The 22,861-nt window shown below is 34.1% G+C and overlaps 2 protein-coding genes across 6 annotated transcripts in view; one reads left to right on the top strand and one right to left on the bottom strand.

Annotated features, from left to right (window-relative positions):
* LOC138706263 (fatty acyl-CoA reductase wat-like) overlaps positions 1-3,134 on the top strand; it is a 50,085-nt gene extending 46,951 nt beyond the window's left edge. For both annotated transcript variants that reach the window (XM_069835343.1, XM_069835344.1), the window contains exon 10: positions 2,639-3,134. In XM_069835343.1, coding sequence (XP_069691444.1) covers positions 2,639-2,780 — 142 coding nt within the window. In that variant the 3' untranslated portion in view covers positions 2,781-3,134. The remainder of the gene's footprint in view (positions 1-2,638) is intronic.
* LOC138706266 (uncharacterized) overlaps positions 1-22,861 on the bottom strand; it is a 149,780-nt gene that overhangs the window by 40,827 nt on the left and 86,092 nt on the right. The window contains exon 1 of one of the 4 annotated variants that reach the window (XM_069835350.1): positions 15,578-16,951. The exons of the other annotated variants lie outside the window; for them this stretch is intronic. Coding sequence (XP_069691451.1) covers positions 15,578-16,891 — 1,314 coding nt within the window. The 5' untranslated portion in view covers positions 16,892-16,951. Of the gene's footprint in view, positions 1-15,577; positions 16,952-22,861 lie in introns of those variants that run through there. 4 annotated transcript variants of the gene reach the window in all.

The raw sequence follows: 22,861 nt of genomic DNA, 5'->3' as shown, positions 1-22,861 counted from the left end.
CACTATGAAGCAAAACGACACTGATTGAACTTTGCTCGAATTACAGGCTTTGTTTACTAGCCGTAATTTGGACGTTACCTAGTGATGCAGAATAAAACAAATGAAAGAATTTGAATTAGTAAACATAATACGTGCCACATAAAACCAAAAGAAACATAAATATCAGGTATTATAGGGTAAACTGGAAATATGCTTAACTTTTTTTGACCAGTGTAATGTCAAAATACTGGGAAGCAACAAAGAGATAACTTTGTTGTTAAATTTAGAGTATTTGATACATATGCATGCATACATGCATGCGTACGTCCGTCCGTTCTTACACACATACATACATGCATACATACATGCATACATACATGCATGCATACATACATACATACATACATACATACACACACACACACACACACACATTCACGCGCGCGCACACAATTCCGAAGGTTATGGAAACATTAACAACTTAGTTAAAGAGGGGCAAAAACAACATTATAGAATTTAAAGCTATACAACATAGCCGTTGTAAAATTGTTTGCAATTACAACCAATTCAAAACGATTTTTTTTGCAAATTCAGAACTAAGTAAACAAAATATTCATACATAACCAAATATGGACATTATGTAGGCCTAAGTCTTAAGTACCAAATAAGATACATTTTTTTAACTGCTTATAAATGAGGATGAGAATAGATATTTTTAATCTGAATGAGTGGAATACATACAGCATTTTGTCTATTTTAGAATTCACTATACAAATTTTAGTCAGTTTTATTATTATTATTATTATTATTATTATTATTATTATTATTATTATTATTATTATTATTATTATTATTATTTGAAATTCTAAAAGTAAGTAAAACTGGGAAATAATGATGTTAAGGAAAAGAATTCCAAATAAGAGATACGTGTGTTATTTAACTTTATTTTTGAACATGGACAAAAAATTAATATCGTTTAGCAGAAAATTGAAGAAATGTATAACATTGTTAAAACATTTACACTTTAATAAATTCAGGAACATTTTAAAATTAAAAGGGTCAGTGCAATAGTGATCTAACTCCTCCCAACAGAAATTATGTTGTTTTTTTTTTGGCATTTTTCCAAGTCAAATTAAGACGATTAAAAAAATAATATAAAATCGGTCATAAATGTACTTAATATTACGGATCACTTGAATAATCCACAAACAGTCCTATTTCACTCATGAATCGGCTGTTTACATTACGATTCTGTGCTACTGATATTTTCAGTATTTTAATTGGGAGTATCACCGAGTGAGTTGGCTCAGGCAGTAGTGTTTGAGACTCGAATTCGGGAGGTCTAGGGCTCATGCTCTCAATCATCAATATCATAAAATATTAATGTATTGTAGCGGCCATCTACTGAATTAGTTGTTAATAGAAAAAGACACCATAGTCCTATGTTATAGGAGCGGGAATTTTCAGTGGGTTTCTTAAAACAACCATAGTCTAAAGACCTTTTTTGTGAACACAGCCATTGTCCAGGAAGATGGTAGCATTTAAAAATATCCCATTCATATCATCTTGAAACATTTATCCATACAAATTTAAACTGTAGTAGGCTGTGTACTGCAAAAGCCACTTCAGAGAAAAATACTTCATCACGTGAATTGTTGTATTAGTTATAGAGTCATTTTAGGTGCAGAAACAGACAACTAATTATATGTTTGATGCGCATGTTAATAATAAAAAATAAATAATAATAATAATAATAATAATAATAATAATAATAATAATAATAATAATCTTTTGTCATCTAGTCTGCTTAAAAAACTGAAAGTTTTAATTATTTTTAAAACAGTTATATTACCGGTTATTATATATACTTGTGAAACTTGGACTCTCACTTCGAGAGAAGAACAGAGGTTAAAGGTGTTCGAGAATAAGGTACTTAGGAAAATATTTGGAACTTAGAGGGATGAAGTTACAGGAGAATGGAGAAAGTTACACAACGCAGAACTGCACGCATTGTATTCTTCACCTAACATAATTAGAAATATTAAATCCAGACGCTTGAGATGGGCAGGGCATGTAGCACGTATGGGTGAATCCAGAAATGCATATAGAGTGTTAGCTGAAAGACCTGAGGGGAAAAAGACCTTTCGAAGGCCGAGCCGTAGATGGGAGGATAATATTAGAATGAATTTGAGGAATATTGTGGGATATGGCGCTAGGAACGGATAAATCTTGCTCAGGATAGGGACCGATGGCGGACTTATGTGAGAGTGGCAATGAACCTCCCAGTTGTCTAAAAGCTATTTGTAAGTAAGAATTATTATTATTATTATTATTATTATTATTATTATTATTATTATTATTATTATTGTTGTTGTTGTTGTTATAGCGTAATCTTTTAGCTGTTGAATTAAGTTTACTTTACTATTATTAGGTCTACACTTGTAATATGAGTATTCATTATTTGAATTATGAAATTTGTTTATGAAAATGAATTTAATTATAATTTTTATGTCAACTAAGGTGAGCGAGTGACTTACTTTCCAAGCACTCGGCATTAAAAATCGTAAAAGTAACCTATTTATCAGGAAACTACAATATTACTGACCGATAGAATTATGGAGGTAACTATCTGATTTGATTGACGATGGTTATGTTGCAGGTTGTACTGGCTTCATCAAATTTTCAAACTTTCACTTCTATGTTTATTTCTGTGGCTGTGTTGGTTCATTGTCATTACCATCCTGCGGTGGACGGCGTTCACAATCTCGACCTGTCAAACTATTGTGGATAAGGTGGGCTGACCTGTTTTATGTTGAAGTGTTTTTCTATTGACTCTGGAATAATGTGGAATTAAGTGCTGACGAACACAGTTTATGATACGTACGTTAGCAATAATATTTGTCGTATAAAATTGAAAACATGAAATAAAAGAAATTTTTCGCAACTCAACTTAATTTATAATAAATAATTTTATACCAAGATATTTTGAGCGGTATTTGAAGAACAGTGTGAAATTATTTTTAATTTAATACTCATTTTATTAGCGTCATATTGTTAATAATTAATTTTTACGAAATCTATGTTATTACAGTATTGACATCCTGATGTAAGGCCACTGTACTGTATATTTGTTTCAATAAAATAAGTGATTGTAACATTTTCTGTGATTCCTAAGAATCGTAGCGTACTTTTCAGTACCGGTATTCAATTATTGGCATTTTTGACACCTAGATTTCCATCTTTTGATCCTCCAGTTTTGCAAAATACACTGAATGAACAAACATAATCTTAAATAGGATCTTTCCACTTCCGTGAAACTAATTCAGGGATGTCAAGGTCAGAAGCACGTACTGGACTCCACGTACTATTTAAGTACTGAGTGAGTGGTTGCAATGAATCTATTCTGCAGGCAGTAGCAGTGAGCAAGAAGGGTGAGCAAAATTATTGCCCTCCCACTGCGAGGTGAATTAAACTGCTTTCAAGCAATAGAAAATGTGTTACATTCATACAAGACAACAAGAAATCAAAGCATGTTTTGCAGCATATTCCTCTCTAATAAATGCAATTAATTATAAAGAAGGACAGCTTAATAATAAACAGACTCTCCTTAATTTCCACAGTTTTAGATAATAACTAGGACCCAATTAATTGTTATATAGTAATGCAATTAGTACATAAAGGCTGTTTTTCTGTTTTAAATTAATACAAAAGGAAAAGAAACAATAGGATATTCTGCATATTATGGTACAATGAAATAATAATCCTACAACAAATAGTAAACAAAGGCCTATATTCTCTTTAACGTAAGTAATTTTAAATAATGAGGCCTATCAGTCAAATTATAAAAAATTAACAACAGGGTCATTCCATGAAAATGCGACATTTTCACGAAAAATAAAAATCTCACGAATCTCTGCTTGTTATATGTCATTTTTTTCGTTATGATTCCAATTTTTTGAATCTGACAACACTGATTGTGTAACAACACGTAGGTATGTGGGAGAGAAAGCACAGAGAAGCCTGTAGTTGAAGAGCGTGAAATTATCTATTAGAAATCACATATTTGAATTCACATTTAAGGCAAATAAATAATTACTTCTTTATGTTAAATTCAATTAATAATGAAGTGCTGACCTTTGTTAATAATTATAATGCATAGAAACCATAATACAATGATTATTTCGTGCTTGATTACAATTATTATAAAGAAAGATTTAGAGTTCGTGTGTCACGCTCAAATAGACTTTTGTTTATATTTCTTCAAAGCCATTTAATTTTTTAATGTTTCATAAATGTAAAAGTGAGACACATCACATAACAATTAACTTCTTATATGGACAACATTTTGATTTATGTACAAATTCTACAAGAAAAACACATGACACACGTAACACAATGACTGTGACACACGAACAAAAATGTTATATTCGTATATAAAGTTTATCCTCAAATCCAGTTATAATTTTTTTTGTTATTGGAAGTCTTTACGCCTAAACATCATTAGTAGTGGAATTTCAAATACTTGTTGTTGATTTAGATAATTGTGTGTGTGTATGCAATTTCAATGTACATATACTGTAGGTTAAACATTCGTGAAAATGTGTGTTTCTTAACTGTTGTAAGGGGGAAAGGAATTAGCCACGCTACCTCATCATCTCCTGACCTAGTTGCCTCATAAGTGGTGCCTTCTTGGTTTCACTTGTGAGGTTCACACCTATCTTTGTACAGTTGACTAAAGAACAACAATAATTGTTGTAAAAATATTATGTGTAGGCCTTAAATTAGCATAAAACATTTAATTTATGCCTAAAGTTCGTATAAAATATTTATTATTTTTTAATTCCTTCAATTAAAAACGTACAAAATTGGTTTATGTTAATTTATTTCATATAAAACACAAGCTTATACAGTACATTTTTATGGTAAGTAGGTAGCCACCATACTAGGCCTAATGTATGAATACATTTGTGCAATTATTTGCACATTAGGTAAATGGTACTAAATTCCTGATATTAATTTAAAATCGTTTTATTTAATAACATTGATTAACTTTTATTCTAGGTATCATTTAGCTATCTAAAAGATAGACTTTTTAAATCTGTATTAGTTGTTCCATTGATATAAATATTTATACATTTCGAACATTTTTTATAGTATTTTCAAGAATGTAATTTGGGCTGATTAATTGGTTGGTTTTTACGAGGTTTTCTCCAACCGTATGGCGAATGTCAGGTAATCTATGGCGAATCCTCGGCCTCATCTCGCCAAATACCATTTCGCTATCACCAATCACATTGACATTAAATAACCAAGTCGTTGATACAGTGTCGTTAAATGACCAAGTAAAAAAAAAATCAAATGTACAGATTAAGTTACAAAAGCATGTGGTGGCGAAGAATTTAAAGTATCTGTGCTGTCCAAGGAAGGGAAGTAATACAAATGACTGACATATTGGTATATTCGTCACATGACATTACACAAGAAATATTACCATATATGGTTGTAAACAACCGTGGGTATTTTAAATTTATAAGTGTATTATTTTAGTGTAAGCTAGTGTTGTTTTGTGTAATAAGAACTGTAGGCATAGAGTATGTCTTTCACAAGAAGTGATGTATTATAGGGCATTTAAAACAATTAGTAACTAACATGACAGAAACGTTCGTGTGTCACAACATATTTGCAATATTTTACTTCTTATTGGCACTTCTAATTTTTTTTTTTTAAAGTTTGTGATGTAGCAGTTACTACACAAGTGTCTTAATTGTTTGGAAAACAACTGAATGCATTTATGTCATTTGGCACAATAATATGAACACTTTCCATTTTGGTAATAAATGAAATGGCAAGAAAATGTTCGTGTACATTATTAATTATTCCTTTTCATTAAGAATTTGTGTTTATATTTAAGAATGCTTATGTTAAAAGACAGTAATGTCTTTTTCATGAACTACTAAGTATTTAATTAAATATCCTGTGAAGATCATAGTTAGTTACTTCAAAAATGTTACGTGTGTCACTGTGGAATGACCCAACACATAAAAAGGAAAGATTTCAGCATAGAACATTTCTATAGACGATTTTGATAAATGTACTTTGAAAAACGAAATTAATTCTATATATGATATCAAAAAATAAGTTTATCATTAAAGAATTCTTACATAGAACAGCTTAAGTTAAAAAAGAAACTCCGAAAATGTATGAAGAATAATAAGATCATTTTTCCTTGAAGCGACACTCACAGGTGTCGCTTACAGTACTTTACAGTGTAGAGACAACATTATACATTCCGGTGAATGTAAATTTGTCCCATTTCAGATATGTGAAGATCATTTCTAAAGTCAGGTAGGTAATCACAATTACAAAACTCGTCCGAAACCATTTTAACGACTATTATGCAATGTAAATTTTTCCAAAATTATATTTCTCAAATGCTACAACATTATCAAGAATTTATTCATTGGTGTTGTTTGTATATTGTGCCTTCTTCAATGTTACGAAAAAGACCCGTGATCAGAGGTTAATGATATGGTTATTAGGAACGCTCTTCGTATGTGCTGCCCTCTTAAATACAACTCAATATTACGTAACCACAATTTTCAGAACATGACCAGTGTTCCTCATGTAAGCCGCATAGGACATTCTCGATAAAATCTGTGTACTATGTAGGCCTAGTGAATGTGCAAATCGCAAGTGAACATGTCTGGCACCCAGAAGGACAGAGGTAAGTTCTTAATAGATACTTATAAATTCGCTTTCAATTCAACATTTAAAAATTGTGAACTCAAATGGAAATGTAGAACATGTTGTGTATCATTTCATAACCTAGAAAAAAGAAATTAATAAGCTTATCTAAAAGCACCGTGGTTCATTATCTCAATTCTTGTAATGTTATGGAACAAAAGAGGGGTACTGTATCGGTTGGGTTAAAACGCAAAACAGTGTAAAATGTGTACTGCGGGCCCGGAAAACTTTTACGCAGTGCTTCGACTGCCAAAGAAACCAATACCAAGCTCAAGTCTAGAATAGGCCTACGTGTGTCGTGACGGAAAGTTGAGTCGTTATTGCACGCGATTACCTAGAGTTTCATACAGCACGTGTACATACTACGCGACCAAGGCGGGAAACGTTTTGTTTGGTGGCGCTGCGATTCGCTTCACAACACAGGCCGTTCTGTGAAGTCCTCATCAGATGCAAAATGAAGCACATGCTGAACTGCGCTCTTGTTTCATTATTATTATTATTTCTATTATTATTACTATTATTATTATTATTATTATTATTATTATTATTAACACGCTTTATATGTTATATGCTCGTATATACATAGTTAAATTTATTGTTCAGTTTTATTTTATCATATGCTTACACACATAGGAATCTATTCAGAAAACATACCACAACATCGGTGTTCGTAAAGGAGGGAACATGAATCGAAAGTAACGGAAACTAAAAATAGCTATTGTTATTTTATACAATATTGCATTTGATATGCATTTCTTACCTTAGCAGTTTAAAGTGGCCGGACTTCGGACATCATATATGAGGAAATCACCCGGTATAAAACCATCACTACCACCAGCATGGGCAACTGTAAATCGTTGACCTGCACTGCTATTTGTGTAAACTCCTGACACGTTTACGTCTTGCCAACATTTGTGTACAGTTTAATGGGTATGTAACCATGTTTCGTTCAGGTAAATAACGGGTACTATATCAGAGCGTTCTATTAGATATTTCCTTTTATCTTCACATGTTTTGATTGCAAACCCTATGGATAGTTTGAGATTTCGTGGAGTTTCCTTGCACCCTTTAAAATTTAAAACCTATCTCTCTCTTACAAAATTTACGCAACTCTCCTAATGTTGAAAGCTCTTTGTAGAGACTATAATATTTATGAACATCTCTTCTTATGATAGATTTGTCCATGTCGTTTAATTCAACCTTATTTCCAGGAGGTCGTCTAACTTTGTTTGGTGTCGATATTTCTACACCCTTGTCCTCACATTCTTTACCTTCCTTTCTAATCCTACTAATTGTTTCCTTATTTAACTTCACAATAGCTGCAGGACGCTCTGTTGTCTGCGGTAGAAGTAGGAATATGTCTTTTCTTTATCACAAAACTTTATGGCACTATTAATAATGCTTCGCGCTTGGCTACGAAACACACATCTTCCTACATGCGGCATTGCGATCAGATTGAAACGCTAGGCATTGGATGTGACGACACTCCAGCAGTAAACATACGCAGCAAGCACGGAGTTCCTCATTCTGCCACGACGGGTCCCGCCTTGGTCGTGTAGTACGCTACTTTGTGATCCTTCGTTATCGATCGATTGATGTTGCCAGATAAATCAGTTAGACTCGCATAAATTGTTTTACAATAACTTTGTTCGTGAGTGTGAAAAGCTAACGTTGGGTTTTTCCCCGAAAGAAACAGTAGTGTACCGTTGAATTTGTTATTATAGGCCTAATACATCAAAATTATGGGATGCAATTTACAACTTTCTGAAGCATGGTGACGGAAGATCCATTCGTCAGAATTAATCAACGAATACACAGATCGAACTGAAGTTGGAGAGTGAATAGTTGTTATTTTGGACTCAAATATTTACCACCGGAAGAAATTGGAGACGCATTCATCACAGAACCACATTCAGTACAACCAATAAATGAAATTAGTGAAATTTTCGGGTTACATTTTTTACTCTAACAATAACTAAATTCGCACTTGTTATTAAAATTTCATATTAGTGACTAGAAGAAACAATTAATACATGAAATAAGAATTACTATCCGATTTATACAAGCTTGAGCCCAAAAAATTAATATATAATGGAGATGCGAAGTTTGGTTATTAATGAAACATCGTAAAACCGTTTTAAAACCTAAAATATTAACGCGATAATCCTGATGTTTTTCACTCTCCTAAATAAGCGCTATTTACTAGTTGAGTCTATTCGGAAGAGATGCTGCTCTGAGATTGTTGTCGTTCACAATAAACCGGGAACGAGAACCAGAATGAAAACGAGAAACAGAGGACGTGAATATGAAATTTTTAAATTCACAATAAACCGAGAACGTAGACGACTATGCATATCGATATGCATGTCAATAACGATATGTAAAGTCGATATTACGCATTCTGGTGTTATTTGTGTATAATTGACCAATGGCGTTCTCTCATGAGTACAAGGCAGCCAACATAAACACAGGTTAACCAACTTCGAAATTTCAACTGAAACATTTCATTAGGTACGGTACTATAAATATGCCCATGCATCTTTATTATCACAACCTATTTTAAGTCTACCATAACGTAAAATAATTAGAGAAGAAACACTTGTAATAGAACAAAAATGAACACAACAGTAATTATAGAATTGAAGCATGAATATGTAGTGTGTAATACAACCAATGCAGTAATAAAATATGATTCACTTACGATCGGTGTTCAAAGATGCAGCTATTGAGAGCCACCTATTCTCCTTCATTTTCTCATCTTTATACGAGGCGCGCTGCTTATCGTAAACGTGAGGATTTTCCTCAATATTAGAATCTCATCAAATAAAACTTGCTCCATGATGCACAGCACAGAACAAAATAATGCATATGTTATGTCACGGTCTTCTTGCTACAAAATATATGACGACAAAATAGCTTTTAGATGGCAATAGAATGAATCTAGTGGGCTATGATCGGAAACGTGAACGCCAAAGTTGAAACTTGGCCAACTCTCCGTTCCCGATCCTGGGCTCCGGCAAGCTTTTCGTTAATTGTGAATGCTCACATTTAAATGTACAAATTTTAACAATTTTACCGTTTTCGTTTTCGTTCCGATTCTCGTTTCCGGTTTATTGTGAACCAGCCTTTATCCTTTCTATTTTCATCAGTCGAATCGCCACCCAAGCTGATCATCAATCAGACAGTTCACATTCCAATAATATTCATCTGTTCTGATGACATGGGCAATGTAATTTTCCAGTGTTCTGGAGTAACTTCACTTATGCCCAATTTTTCACGACTTTAATTGCAGGCCATAAATGTAAAGTTCTATGATATGAATAAAATATAGTTTTCTATTATACGTCATAGAACATCAACCATATCTATTGCAAACCATACAAATAATGACATTCGTATATTATAATGCAATAACGTATCGCGAATCCATATATGGTTCTTTGGTTTACTCTCCAAGGCGTCGAGAGTTGGACTGTTCTCAGGACAAAGATCAGGCATTTACAGAATATTCGAATTTTTTTTACCCTCTGCTCTTGAATTCTAGATAAAAATTGTACTTAATATTAGCGGGACAGTTGCTTATAACTTAATATGTTATCTTCTGTACGGTAAGGATGTGTTTTAGAAGTGTTATGTAACAATTGTAAAACTCAAAATTCACCATACTAATCAGCGATTTTTTTTATTAATGGCGAGTACTTAACTTTCGTCCATATGAAGCCAGTTGTGTAGGCCAATTTACCGAAAGAGTCGTTGTTCAGGGTGCGCCATAGGAGGCTGGTCTGCGCTACACACGCGATGAGATAAAATTATGATGGAGATTGTTGAAACGCCACAGAGGAACCGGAGCTCCTGGAGAAAACCCCTGTCTTACCTGGGCCGGTCTTGCTCAAGTTATAAATCAGTGGTACACCGAGGAACGAACCCCAGTCCACAGGAGTTTATGTTAAACGCTCTAACCAGTGGACCACCACCGTGGCGGCGATATAAAGTGCGATATGAGATTGTAAAATGATGTAGGCCTATAAGTCTACACTCAGAGTTCAAGTGATGTAATTCTGCAGATTGAAGGGGGCAATGCAATAAATTAAAATATTATTATGTGTTTTGTAATTAAGTGCATTGTTAATTAGAAATTTAAGCTGAAAGTCTGCGTAGTTTGGCAACAGCGCAACATCGGCTTATCTACCAATAGACACACGCACTCGGTTTGAATAGCAGCGTTCCGTCCCTTACACTGCAGCAGGGTTGCCAGATTTCCTAATGGCAGAAAATAACGATACGTGTTAATTTTTTTTATTTAATTTGCAAAAAAATCCGTCAATTTTATTTAAAAACTGCAAAAAGATGAGGAATTACTTGTCAGTTTCTCTAACAATGAGTAAAAATCAGAATCGTACGGATAGTACTTATCGAGTAAAACAGTGTTAAACATTTAGGGGAAAATAATATTTCCATAGAAAAGTATTCATTTGTGACTAATACGGCATTACAATTTTTTTTGTTGCACTATATCCAAGGAATAAGCTGTTAAAATCTGCAGATTTATATTACTTCCACCCTGTGTACAAAGTAATACAATAAAGTAGAGAATTATTCTAACTGTATTAAGTATTTCATGTTAGATGTAAGATTTTGGTAGGATATGTATTTAAATTGAAATTAAGCTTTTATGTTTTATTTTTCTGCTAATTTTCTCCACAGAATGAAGGAAAAGATTGGCATGCAATTTCTTTCATACATTATGATTAAAATATTATTTAGGACACAACTCAGAAATTAATTCAATATAGGGATTACATTACCAAAGTGAAAAGTAAATATGTAATATATGTTTCTAAAACTGAGTTTAACTCGATATATTTATGTACAGTGGTGGCAAAAAAAAAAAACCGGACCGACCCTTGTGGCTGATTTCAGAGCCTTGTTCACTCCAGAGCACGATAGACTGGTAACTAAGACTTTCGTGATTCGAATCCTGCCTGGGAAGGAAAGTTTTGTTTTTGTTCCTTATTCAAATTTATTCCCAACACTTTTCGATTGCTGGTAAAATTCATTTTCTGGGAATAATAAGTTAATTAAGTAATAAAATATCGCTTTAATCCAAAAGTACTGGGAATAAATTTGAAGAAGGAACAAAAAAAGTTTCCTTCCCAGGCAGGAATCGAACCACGAAAGTCTTAGTTACCAGTCTATCGTGCTCTGGAGTGAACAAGGCTCTGAAATCAGCTACAAGGGTCGGTCCGGTTTTTTTTTGCCACTACTGTACACTCCACTCTTCGTCATTCACACCAGATAAAGCACATTATATGAATTTAGTATGCTCGGTCGGTCATTTTCAACAAATATTGTCTTATACAACATAAAATTAACAATAATACCATACTAAAGATACAATATTGGATACATTTAATGGATATGCCGTTCATGCTAGAATACACTGAGACTATCAGGGTACGATTGTGTTTATTTTTGCACCATTAAAATATGAAAACATTTTGAGGTGGTAAAGGTGATCAATATGAGCAATTTTCATATAAGAATCCTTAATATGTGCGTAGTGACTGTAACCAGCTATATCTCTGGGCAATATCTCTGAAGTTTGCTTGCAGTCTTCCTGTTTCCTGCAAATGTTGGTGAATTTTTATGCGTCGTGAATTATTATATTTTTACTAATAAAGCTTTGCAGCTGTTTCTGGATTTCATTTGTTCTTTCATAAATGAAATGCAGACCAGTAAGTTCTCTTAATGTGGATCTTTTCATGATAATGACGAAGTAAATAAACCAAAATTGTCTGCACGTAATCCTTAACTCAGATAAGCCACGTCATACAAGAAGGACAGCTACATTTAAACTGATGTCAGATTCCTGTGCATTCGTCATAAGATCGATGATAGTTGGCTAAGCTAGCTTAGGCTGTAAACGAAGTTCTGTACAGTATACAATTCGCATGAACTTGTAATGTTTGTAGGCATTACGATAGCAGTATAAAGCTTATTAGAGAAAAAATATTTTAGCTGTGGCCTTTTAGCTGTGGTTTACCAATATGATAAAAAAACTGACTACAAACATGACATGAGTTCCTATATGAAAATAGTTACTATTATTATTATTATTATTATTATTATTAATATTATTATTATTAATATTATTATTATTATTATTATTATTATTATTATTATTATTATTATTATTCCCTCTGCTGTCCCTAAAAATGTCACTGAAACACTCTGCATGAAGGAGAAGATGGTACTTTCATATTTTAATACTATATTAATGATATGGAATCCTGCCTCTTAATTTTAAATCAATTCCGAACAGAAAGGTTTGAATATAGAAATAAACTGTCCCGTAATATAATCTACTTATATGTCGATAGTAAGGACATGCATATATTGTTGTAACATGTGAAGAAATACGTTTTGAAGTAACATATATTACTTACCTGGAAATTTACCTTTATTAGGGCACAAACTTTGATAAAACGACTTAAAGATAATTTGGAGGAGTAAAAGTACAGTAAGCAAAGGATGCAGTCTTTGATCGAAACTGGTTTAAAACTGGAACACTTATCAATGCTATTTTCAAGCCCAAAATGTGAAGCTATGTTAGGAGGTAGAACATTTTTTCAATGGGACAAATTAGTTAATTTTTATTCCGCTACAGACGAGTGAATCAATTCCAGTATTGCTCTCCTATTTTCTTTATATGCAACTGAATTTATTTCCGAACAGTACCTTGCAGAAACACCTGGCAATCCTTACAGGAACAACGAAGAAATGTAACTTGGCTGTCAGATCAATGTTTTTCACAACATAGTTGGTCTATATAGTATATCAGGTATAATTGGGTTCTGGTTGACCTCAACTATATTTTAAAGTTATGCTACGATTTACATGAAACCTTGGAAAGTATATAGGCCTATGTGATATAAAATACACAAATATTTGCAAGTATTATTAAAACTCCATTTTCAGTTAAACCGGAAATGGTATTAACTTTCTTACTTCAAACGAAGCATTTGATATATTTATACATTTTTTTTTACTCGTCTTCAAATTGTAACATATCCAGGTTTAAATTGATAGTATTTTGTTTAATAAAGAGGCGACAATATCTTCTCTGGAAGGTCGCTGTTTGAAACGAATGTCAGAAATTTACATAGCATTATGCTGGAAGTAACCAAAGAGCCAGGTTATGTCAAGATGCTGATGGTAGATGGTGGGCATTTTGAACAATTATTATTCAGAATTAGTGTGTTGAAATTTCTACGTTCTGTGTGAATAACCCAAATTTAAATCAATTATTCAAAGCCTATGTTACTTTTATTTTAATGACATTTGCAAAAAAGTTGATAACCAAAATCTCATTTATGATACATCATTGAACTCAGAATGTAAATCGAAAATGTTACTTATAACACTTTCAAATGTTTGTGTATTTTATATTACATAAACACTGCCTCATGTTTCACGTAAATAGCATGACTGTAAAATAAATTTGGGGTCTACCAGAATCCAGTTACACCCGATATAATTGCAATTATTGCAAATGAACCCCATTTCTGCCATTTAACTGAATAACAAAGTTAATAATTTTAGAAACCACTCCAAAAATTGATTAGAGGGAATGATTTCGTGAAATACGGCCACTGCGAACACCGTGACAGTTAGTAGCACATTGCACAATCCTCCTTCAAAGTTCATTATTTCTCCTGGCTATGATGCACGTTTGTCAGCATCAATGCAGTTGTTGTAGACCTTTATGAAAAAGCACTTTCCGAGAATCGAACAAAGGGATTTAATGAATCAGTATCAACTTCCTGTGACGGAAAGAACTCGCTTTCACACGCGGAAATACGAAAAAATCACGAAATATTAAATCGGCACTGCGTCGAATGTGTAGGTACACTGCGGAGTATTGTTCAGCATTTCGGTTTTCGTCTTGCCTAATTAAAAAAAAAAAAACATGTTATGCTGTTCAAATGCTTAAATCTTTGATCACTGTAATGTCCTTAACATAGGCCTAAATCATTGTTCACATAATCACGATATAGAAGAAATTACTATATCCACTCGAACACTGCTTTCTGTGATAGGCTATAGTGCGTAGAAACGTCAGACGATAGTGAGTCCATGAAATTGACAATATTATAGTCTCGTCGCTCTTATTTCCGGCAGCCAATCACGTTGCAGGTCGGCTACATTTAAACGTGTGCGTCTTGTGATTCGCTGATGATGACGTTATGCATTTCCTAAGGCTCGATAAATACTTAATATAATCGCCCGCCATTTTAGCTCTTTCGTTGGCGTTCGCAGAAAGCACACGAGGACGTTATTTGCCGCTCAATTATTTGCTGAATTACAGTGCGTTTGATTTATTATTATAGGAGCTACGACATGATAATGTTTAACGGTGTGGCAAATAGATTCCTTGTCTGGTAGCTCGGCAACGAAATAACAAAAATGGTGAACGATACTACCTACCTAGACTTTATAGAGCCTTCACTTCCTAAGACACAAGCAAAGAGAAGGAGCCACGCCGGGAATAACAGCGTCGCGACTAAAAGTATATCGATGGCTAAGAAGCGATACCTCATATCTACAAAAATAGTCATTTAGTTTAACTACATCATTATTTAGATTAACTTACATTATTATTATGTTAAAAAAATTGAATAGTTATCTAATAATTTTTCCTCGAGTAAATCATCTTGCAAACAGGATGATATATAAAAAGTTGGACTATTTTGAGAAAAATTAATTTTTAAAACAATTTTTTGACTCACCTGCAAATTTACAGATACGAAGTATCACATCTTAGCCATCGATAATAAGTCCAGTATCATTTTACCAGGATGCACCGCTCTATCAATTCTTCCATCGCATTAACATTTTCATCCCTGTAATACGGATCGCTGAGAATATTATCTATGACGTATTTGGTTTTGTCAACTCTCATAAACATGTGCATGTCTTGTGGATTGGAGAACACAGTCTTGAGGACATCTCCCTTCATGGCAGTCTGCTGCTTATAGACCGCTGCGGTCACTCGCCCCACCTTAATGTAGAAGTCACAACTGGCCTTGAACTCTGACCAAGAGAGTTCCAGCTGATCAGGATCCAGTCCGTGTCTCCGGAGTTCTGCAGAGAAGTTCTCGTAGTACGTAGTTAGCAGTCTTTCCAGGTTAGTCTCTCGAAATTCTCTAGTAGTCACCAAACACAGAAAGCACATCACGTCAGCGGCTGGCGGGTTGTAGCGGTAGAGCTGGAAGTCCACGAATCGTGCCTCTACTGGTACGTTATCTGTTTCATAGCGGAAAAACATGTTACTTGTCCAAGGATCCCCGTGGGTTAAGACATTTCTGTATATCCTTGATGGCTTCACATATTCGCAGAGGTTCATAAGCATTTCTGGTAATTTCTCTCGAACAATCTTAAACTTTTCCGAATTGTTCTCATAGCCTGGTAGATATTTAAGAAAATTGAGTGCGGCTCTTATTGTAGAAACGAGAAGTCCGTTGCCAGGGTGACCTTCAGTTGTTACCCATTCCGTTTCAAAGAATATGTCGGGATAGATATCAGTGAGTTTTCTTGTGCTCCCAGAAAAAGTTTTGGACTGATTTTCTTCAAATATTACAGAAGCTGCATGGAAACTAGCCAAAGTCTTCAACACAATGACACAATGATCGTAATCCATAGCACTTCTAGTATCGTGTTGTTGGTAGCCTTGAACAACAAGGTTCTCCAAAACTACCATATCAAGTCTGGCTAGATAACACTCGCAAGTCCAAGAAGATTGCTGTCCATTATTAACGTAGTAGTTTTTTAAATCGCTGATAAGCGAAGAAAAGAAATAGAATTCCTTACAGAAAGATCTCGTGCCGTCTACATAATCTTTGAATGCCTGGTTTCCAACAGGAACAGTCTTGCCAAAGAAGTGAAGGTCCTCTTTTCTGATAGATCCGTCTTTCTGATCCGTAATTTCAACAGATGCCTCAAGTTTTAAATGATCACCCATGAAACCGACTTGATCTTCACTGAGAGGACTTATACTGGTTTGTACAATCTTGAAATTAGTTGTCTGAAGTTTTTTCGTTACGATTTGTCTCCATTCATCCTCGGAAAGCACTTTTTTGTATTTGTCACATGCTTCGTTTATTGCCATCTTGAAGAGTACGGCAAGATTTGTCTTAAATTAGTGAACACGTTTAAGTTTGTAGACGAACCAAATGCAACACTGAACTTATTTTATATTAATAAGATACAGAGATGATTTATTAACACGTGTGTGTCCTTATCAGGTGGTATATATCACCAGAGCCTAAGACTTGTCATTGTTATCATAAATTGATAATCATTGCGAGAATCATAATTAGGAATTTATATGTTCCATTCAAATAGCAGTGCAATATCTTTCTGTGGTGTACGATAAGAGAAATTTATTTATGAGAGTTTTCAGTTACTGTTTATTATGTAAGAACTAGCAAGAACCGGATAATGTACTTCGCACTGTTAAAGGTGGAGTTAACGAGTCAGTACCGTCTTGCGTCGTCTAGGAGTTATCATGTTTGCTATTGGATTCGAAATACACTATTTGAATGCCATGTACAGGGACATCATTTTATTTTTACTAACATTTCTAATATTAACCTGGCTATACCTTTGCCTTAAAGGATGTGAACCGGAAACACCGTTCGCTACCCCCTTCCACGACTGGAGTTCGATGATACTGGCGTAAGATACAAACAAATCACTTTACCAGGTATAGGAGGGATGAAAAGTAGTTCATCCATTTACGTAAAGTAGGAAATATCGCGATTTTGAGTTTGATAATTTTCATTAGGTTTTTCTTTAATCAAAATATACTACAGTATTAACAATAAGTGTTTTTACTCGCGAAATGAGCTGTCCATTCGGACGTATTAATTATGCAGTGTATATTATAGCCTACTGTCTACAGCACATTAGCGTACAATATAGAGAAAGAAATTAAATTGAAAAACAATCATAATATGGATATTTAAACACATATTTGAAAATGGTGACCGTTCATTTCGATACAGGTTTCAGTTCTTTTTTGCATATTATCGCACATAGACTATTATATCTAATTCCAATTACCAGTTTCGTCCTTCGTACTAGTAACTCATGTTGAAATAGTTCTGTACCTACTCTATAAAAGATTACCTTACGTACTGTAAATTCAATCTTCACTTCTGCCCGATCCAAAAAGATAAAATTATTCAGACATGCTATCTACTGTCCATCCAAGTGGTTTTGTCGCAGGGTCGTAGAAAGGGGGGAAATCACGTGACAGTTAATTAATTAACGAGGCCTTTTTATTGAAGTTATTTTAAACAGTTGTATAATATTACGTAGACGTCTAATTCCTAACAGAAATTAATGTTTTCAGAAAAGAGCTAAGACAGCCCAGCCACAAAGGGACGGGCAGAAGTGAGTAGGGGAAACCGGGCTGCGACATAGGCAATCGGACGACAGTAGGCTACCTGTGCGAGAATATGATTCAATATTGAAAGCGAACATATTTTTGGAACGTACTATACCCACTAACTCAACACTGTTTGTGTTTACTATGACCGTAAGGCGACTTTGACTGTATATGCTTGGTTTTGTATTGAGTACGGTTGGAAGTTTACTAGTAGAGGGGGTGAAGTACATTCAAAAACTCAGGTACAATAAAAATTGAAGTAAAAATAAAATGATGTCCCTGTATTATGGCTTGTAAACGTACATCATTATTGACTGATAATATTTCATACAGAATTAGCGGCTAATTGTTCCTTGTCCTGCCAATTTCTTGCTTTACTGACAAATGTCTATACGAATCATTCCACTAGGACTATTACATGTATATCTCTAGGACAACGTCTTATGACTACTGACAGAAAATAGCAGGACAAGCATAATTTAAAGCAAATATGGCAGTATTTTCGAGACTGAGTAGTTGAAGGACCACCGATATAAAGGAAAAGTAGCCAAAGGACTCTTTTACACTAGACCAATCTTGCGAGCGACGAAACAAAATCCGACAACTAATCCTAATCTCACAGACTGAATGTTTCCCGCGCAATCATTCGCAATAACAGGATCTCAGAATGTAGCAATGCTGTTATTTTTGTTATTAACGTAAGAGGAGCGCGGTAGCGTCGCCGTTAAGGTGTAACGCTACAAGCCAGAAAGTCGCGGGTTAGATTCCCGATGGGGTTATAGATTTCCTCCGTTGATCTAATTCTTCCGGCCGCACATGGCCTTCAGGTTTACTTAGCCTCTCACAGAAATGAGTAGACCCCGGAACTTCATGCATTAAAAAAACCTGAAAATATACATGCAAATATGCAGTAAAAATTGTTCAAATATGCACTTAAAACTGAAATATATGCAATAAAAATACACTATAGAGGTTTAATAATACGACATAAATTAAAATAATTGAAATTAATAATATTGTCAAGAAACCATAATGCACAGAAGACGATTTTCCCATCAGTAGAAAAACGTTTGTCTTGAGAAACCCATCTGCTCATTAAGGAGAGAGGATGGTATTTTTGATGAAAAATAACTAAATTAAAAAAAAATTGTTTAAAATACTCTGTAATATATGTGGATCGCCATTTTTAAACTTCCTGCATTATGGATTTTTAAATCACTCGCCAACTTTTATTGTTGTTTCCGGTAAATTAAATTTTCAAAAAATTGTTTTTTTTTTTCTTTAAAATACCCTTTGATATGCGTGGAATACATTGCATAACATTTTGTGGGTATTTGTGCCCTTATCGGATGTTGAGACGTCATTTTTAAACTTCCTGCGCTATGGATTTTTGAATCATACGCCCGCTTATATCGGTTTCCAGTAACTTCATTTTTTTTTTTGCTACATTGCTAGACAAAATTAATATAATTCCTGAATTATTAAAGATACATGCATGAAATTTAGAACACACATTCTTTAGACTATTAGGAAACTTTTCTCTGTAACAGAATTTTGTTAATTGATTTCATTTTAAAAATACGTCCGTTTGTTTGCAAGAAAGGAAATCAGTAAATTGTTACTAAATTTTAATTGTTTATTTTACAAACGTAGGGACTAATATCAAAATTATGTTACAGACAGTTTGTAGAACATACTTTTGCAAATATATTGCAAAAACTGTTTGAATCTATCTTTAAAAACGGTTTAGATATGTCGATTTTAGTACAATCTGCATTGGGTATTTTTTTTTCAAATTTGGGCCCTCAGATATTTTTTTTTCAAAATATTATTATTTGGTTGAGCTGCCACAGCTATGAGCTCTCTACATACAAAAAATTAATAATTTACACCAAATAGGAAAAAAGTTAAAAAAAATACCATCCTCTCCCCTTAATATTTTCAACTACTTTTTTTTCGACATGTTGGCGGTTAAACTTATAAGCAGATTGCAGCCCTGTTCAACGCGGCGCCCGCGATATTTTTTTGTGACGCCCTTCGCAATGAAATTTCAAATTGCCGATTTTAAATTTTAACTCATATTTTAAAACAAAATATTTTTTTCAGCACTTGAATAAAGGTTGTAGTTTAGACTTAGACGTTAAATGTTTTCTCAGTATTTCCGTGAAGCACTTTCAGTGCTTGCACTACATTACTTTATATAGGGAGAGTTTTAATTCTTTTCGACGACTTTATGCACTATTGTAAGACCGTTATCTGCTGTTATGCTAATTCACGTAATGATTTTGATGGACTGTTTCATAGTCAGAAATGTCCAGTAGCTTCTTCTCGGTCAGTTTAGGAGGTTTCCCACTCCTTTCGGCGTCCTTCACTGAGCGCTGTAAAGAGTACAAGGGAAGGATGAATGTCACTTTGTTGTTAAGGGTGAGATAATGGTCTAATTCAGTATATTACTGCAATATTTATTGCTGTTCCTATTAAAAATTAAGGAAAGGATAACTATCCCTTGTGATAGTTTCTTTTTTTACCAGATTTGATAAGAACAACACTAAAGTTTGTAGTAGGCCTGATCTATTGAATTAGATACTGACATCACCCTTAAGAGCATTGTGAAATTCACCTTCTTTCTCATGTACTCTTTATATGGAACTGGTCTTTGGAAATTTGTTAGAAAATTTCTGCTTTACTAATTCTATATAGGCCTACCTATCGCCCTCTCGAAATAGCCTACGTATTTAACAAGAAAAACAAGTCATTCTCGAGAGAAATCGTGGCGTCTAATCGATAGAGCTAAGGAACTCCGACAATTTTATTGTCGAAACGTCTGTTGTCAACTGGCTGACTACTTATGACATTTAGAAACCGGAGGTTCATTATCGCCCTCACATAAGCCTACCATCGGTCCCTATCCTGACCAAGATTAATCCAGTCCCTATCATCATATCCCACCGCTCTCAAATCCATTTTAATATTATCCTCCTATCTACGTGTCAGCATCCCCAAAGGTCTTTTCCCCTCTGGCCTTCCAACTAACACTCTATATGTATTTTTGGATTTGTCCATACGTACCACATGCCCTGCCCATCTCAAAAGTCTGAATTTAATGTTCCTAATTATGTCAGGTGAAGAATGCAATGCATGCAGTTCTGCGTTATGTAACTTTCTCCATTCTCCTGTAACTTCATCCCTCTTAGCCCCAAATATTTTCCTAAGCACCTTATTCTCAAACACTCTTAACCTCTGTTCCTTTCTCAAAGTGAGAGTCTAAGTGACAATTTTGAAAAAGAATAAAATAATATAGGCATATTCGGAAAACGACTGACTTTGGAATTGTAGCCACTGGAAAAAAAAGTGTCTTTCTAGCTGGGCCATTGCAAGTGCACAGTGATTTCCGAAAGTTCTGTACAGGCTAATGGTCACGTGGATGTTCTATTCGTGTGTAATAACTTAATTATTATTTCTACAGAGGTGAGAATGTTCTATTGTGGCAGTGAGTCATCCATGTTTTTCTTTCATTCTGTGAACTTTGTACGACGGAATAAAACAATTGAAGTTCATGGTTGGTGCTTATAAGTTATAAGTCAGGACTTTTGTTAAAGAAATGGACTTGAAATTTTTCCACTTCAATTGTATACGGTTGCATCATGCATAGTCTTAAACAGTGCATGAAAGTGTCATATTTCTTTCACGCAATTTATTCAGAGACAAAAGTAATGTAAACTAGTTCGTATGTAGCTAAGAACAATGGGGGAATGGAAATGTTCGTAATGTGTGTATGTTATAAGCAGAACATAACGCATTTTAACTACTTGGCAAACGATGAAGGACTTTGTGATAGACAAAGATGCTGACGGGGCAGAATTCTGCTGTTATTTAAATTTTCTCTGTCCTAAGCCCACCACCATCTTGTTATACTCAAAGTATCATGTAATGAACAGTGATTTAGTAATTGAATGTATTTAAATATCAATTCAGCTGTTTTATAGTTAGAGGAAATATCGAGAATATTTAGTTTATTTTCCGCTGAGCACAACGAAAAACATGAACATAAAAATAGTCATGCTACGAATTAACCAGTGACACGAATTGATGTTGTCTCAAAGTTTCTTCCAGATTTGGCGTATCGAAATTGACATTTCAGACCGTGCAAATCCAGTGTTACTGCTACTTGTAATTACACATAATTTTTTCTATAAATAACATGGAGTGATTTTAACACCCTGAGTATCTGCTACGCTGGTAAAATTTATGTTCCAGGAATAATAATTAATTAAGTAGTAAAATATCGTTGCAATCGAAAAGTATTGGGAATAAATTTGAATAAGGAACAAAAAAAAGTTTCCTTCCCAGGCAGGATTCGAACCTCGAAAGTCTTAGTTACCAGTCCATCGTGCTCTGGAGTGAACAAGGCTCTGAAATCAGCTACAAGGGTTGGTCCGAATAATTTCGAGGGAAAAATTGTTCCCTCGAAATTATTCAAATCAACTTTACAGGGAGTTATACCTGAAAATCTTGATTTGCATAGGGTTGGTCCGGTTTTTCTTGCCACTACTGTACATCCTTACTATAGAGCCCATTGGTCACGTCAACTCGGCAAGAAAGGGAAAGAGTTGGAAGGGAAGGATGATGAAACATGTTTGAACTCGTCTCTGCATTACAACATATTATTACCTGATTACAATGAAT

This window comes from Periplaneta americana, chromosome 9, assembly GCF_040183065.1.
Source record: "Periplaneta americana isolate PAMFEO1 chromosome 9, P.americana_PAMFEO1_priV1, whole genome shotgun sequence".
NCBI classification, from domain to species: Eukaryota; Metazoa; Arthropoda; class Insecta; order Blattodea; family Blattidae; genus Periplaneta; species Periplaneta americana.
This window is presented reverse-complemented; position numbering and strand designations above follow the sequence as displayed.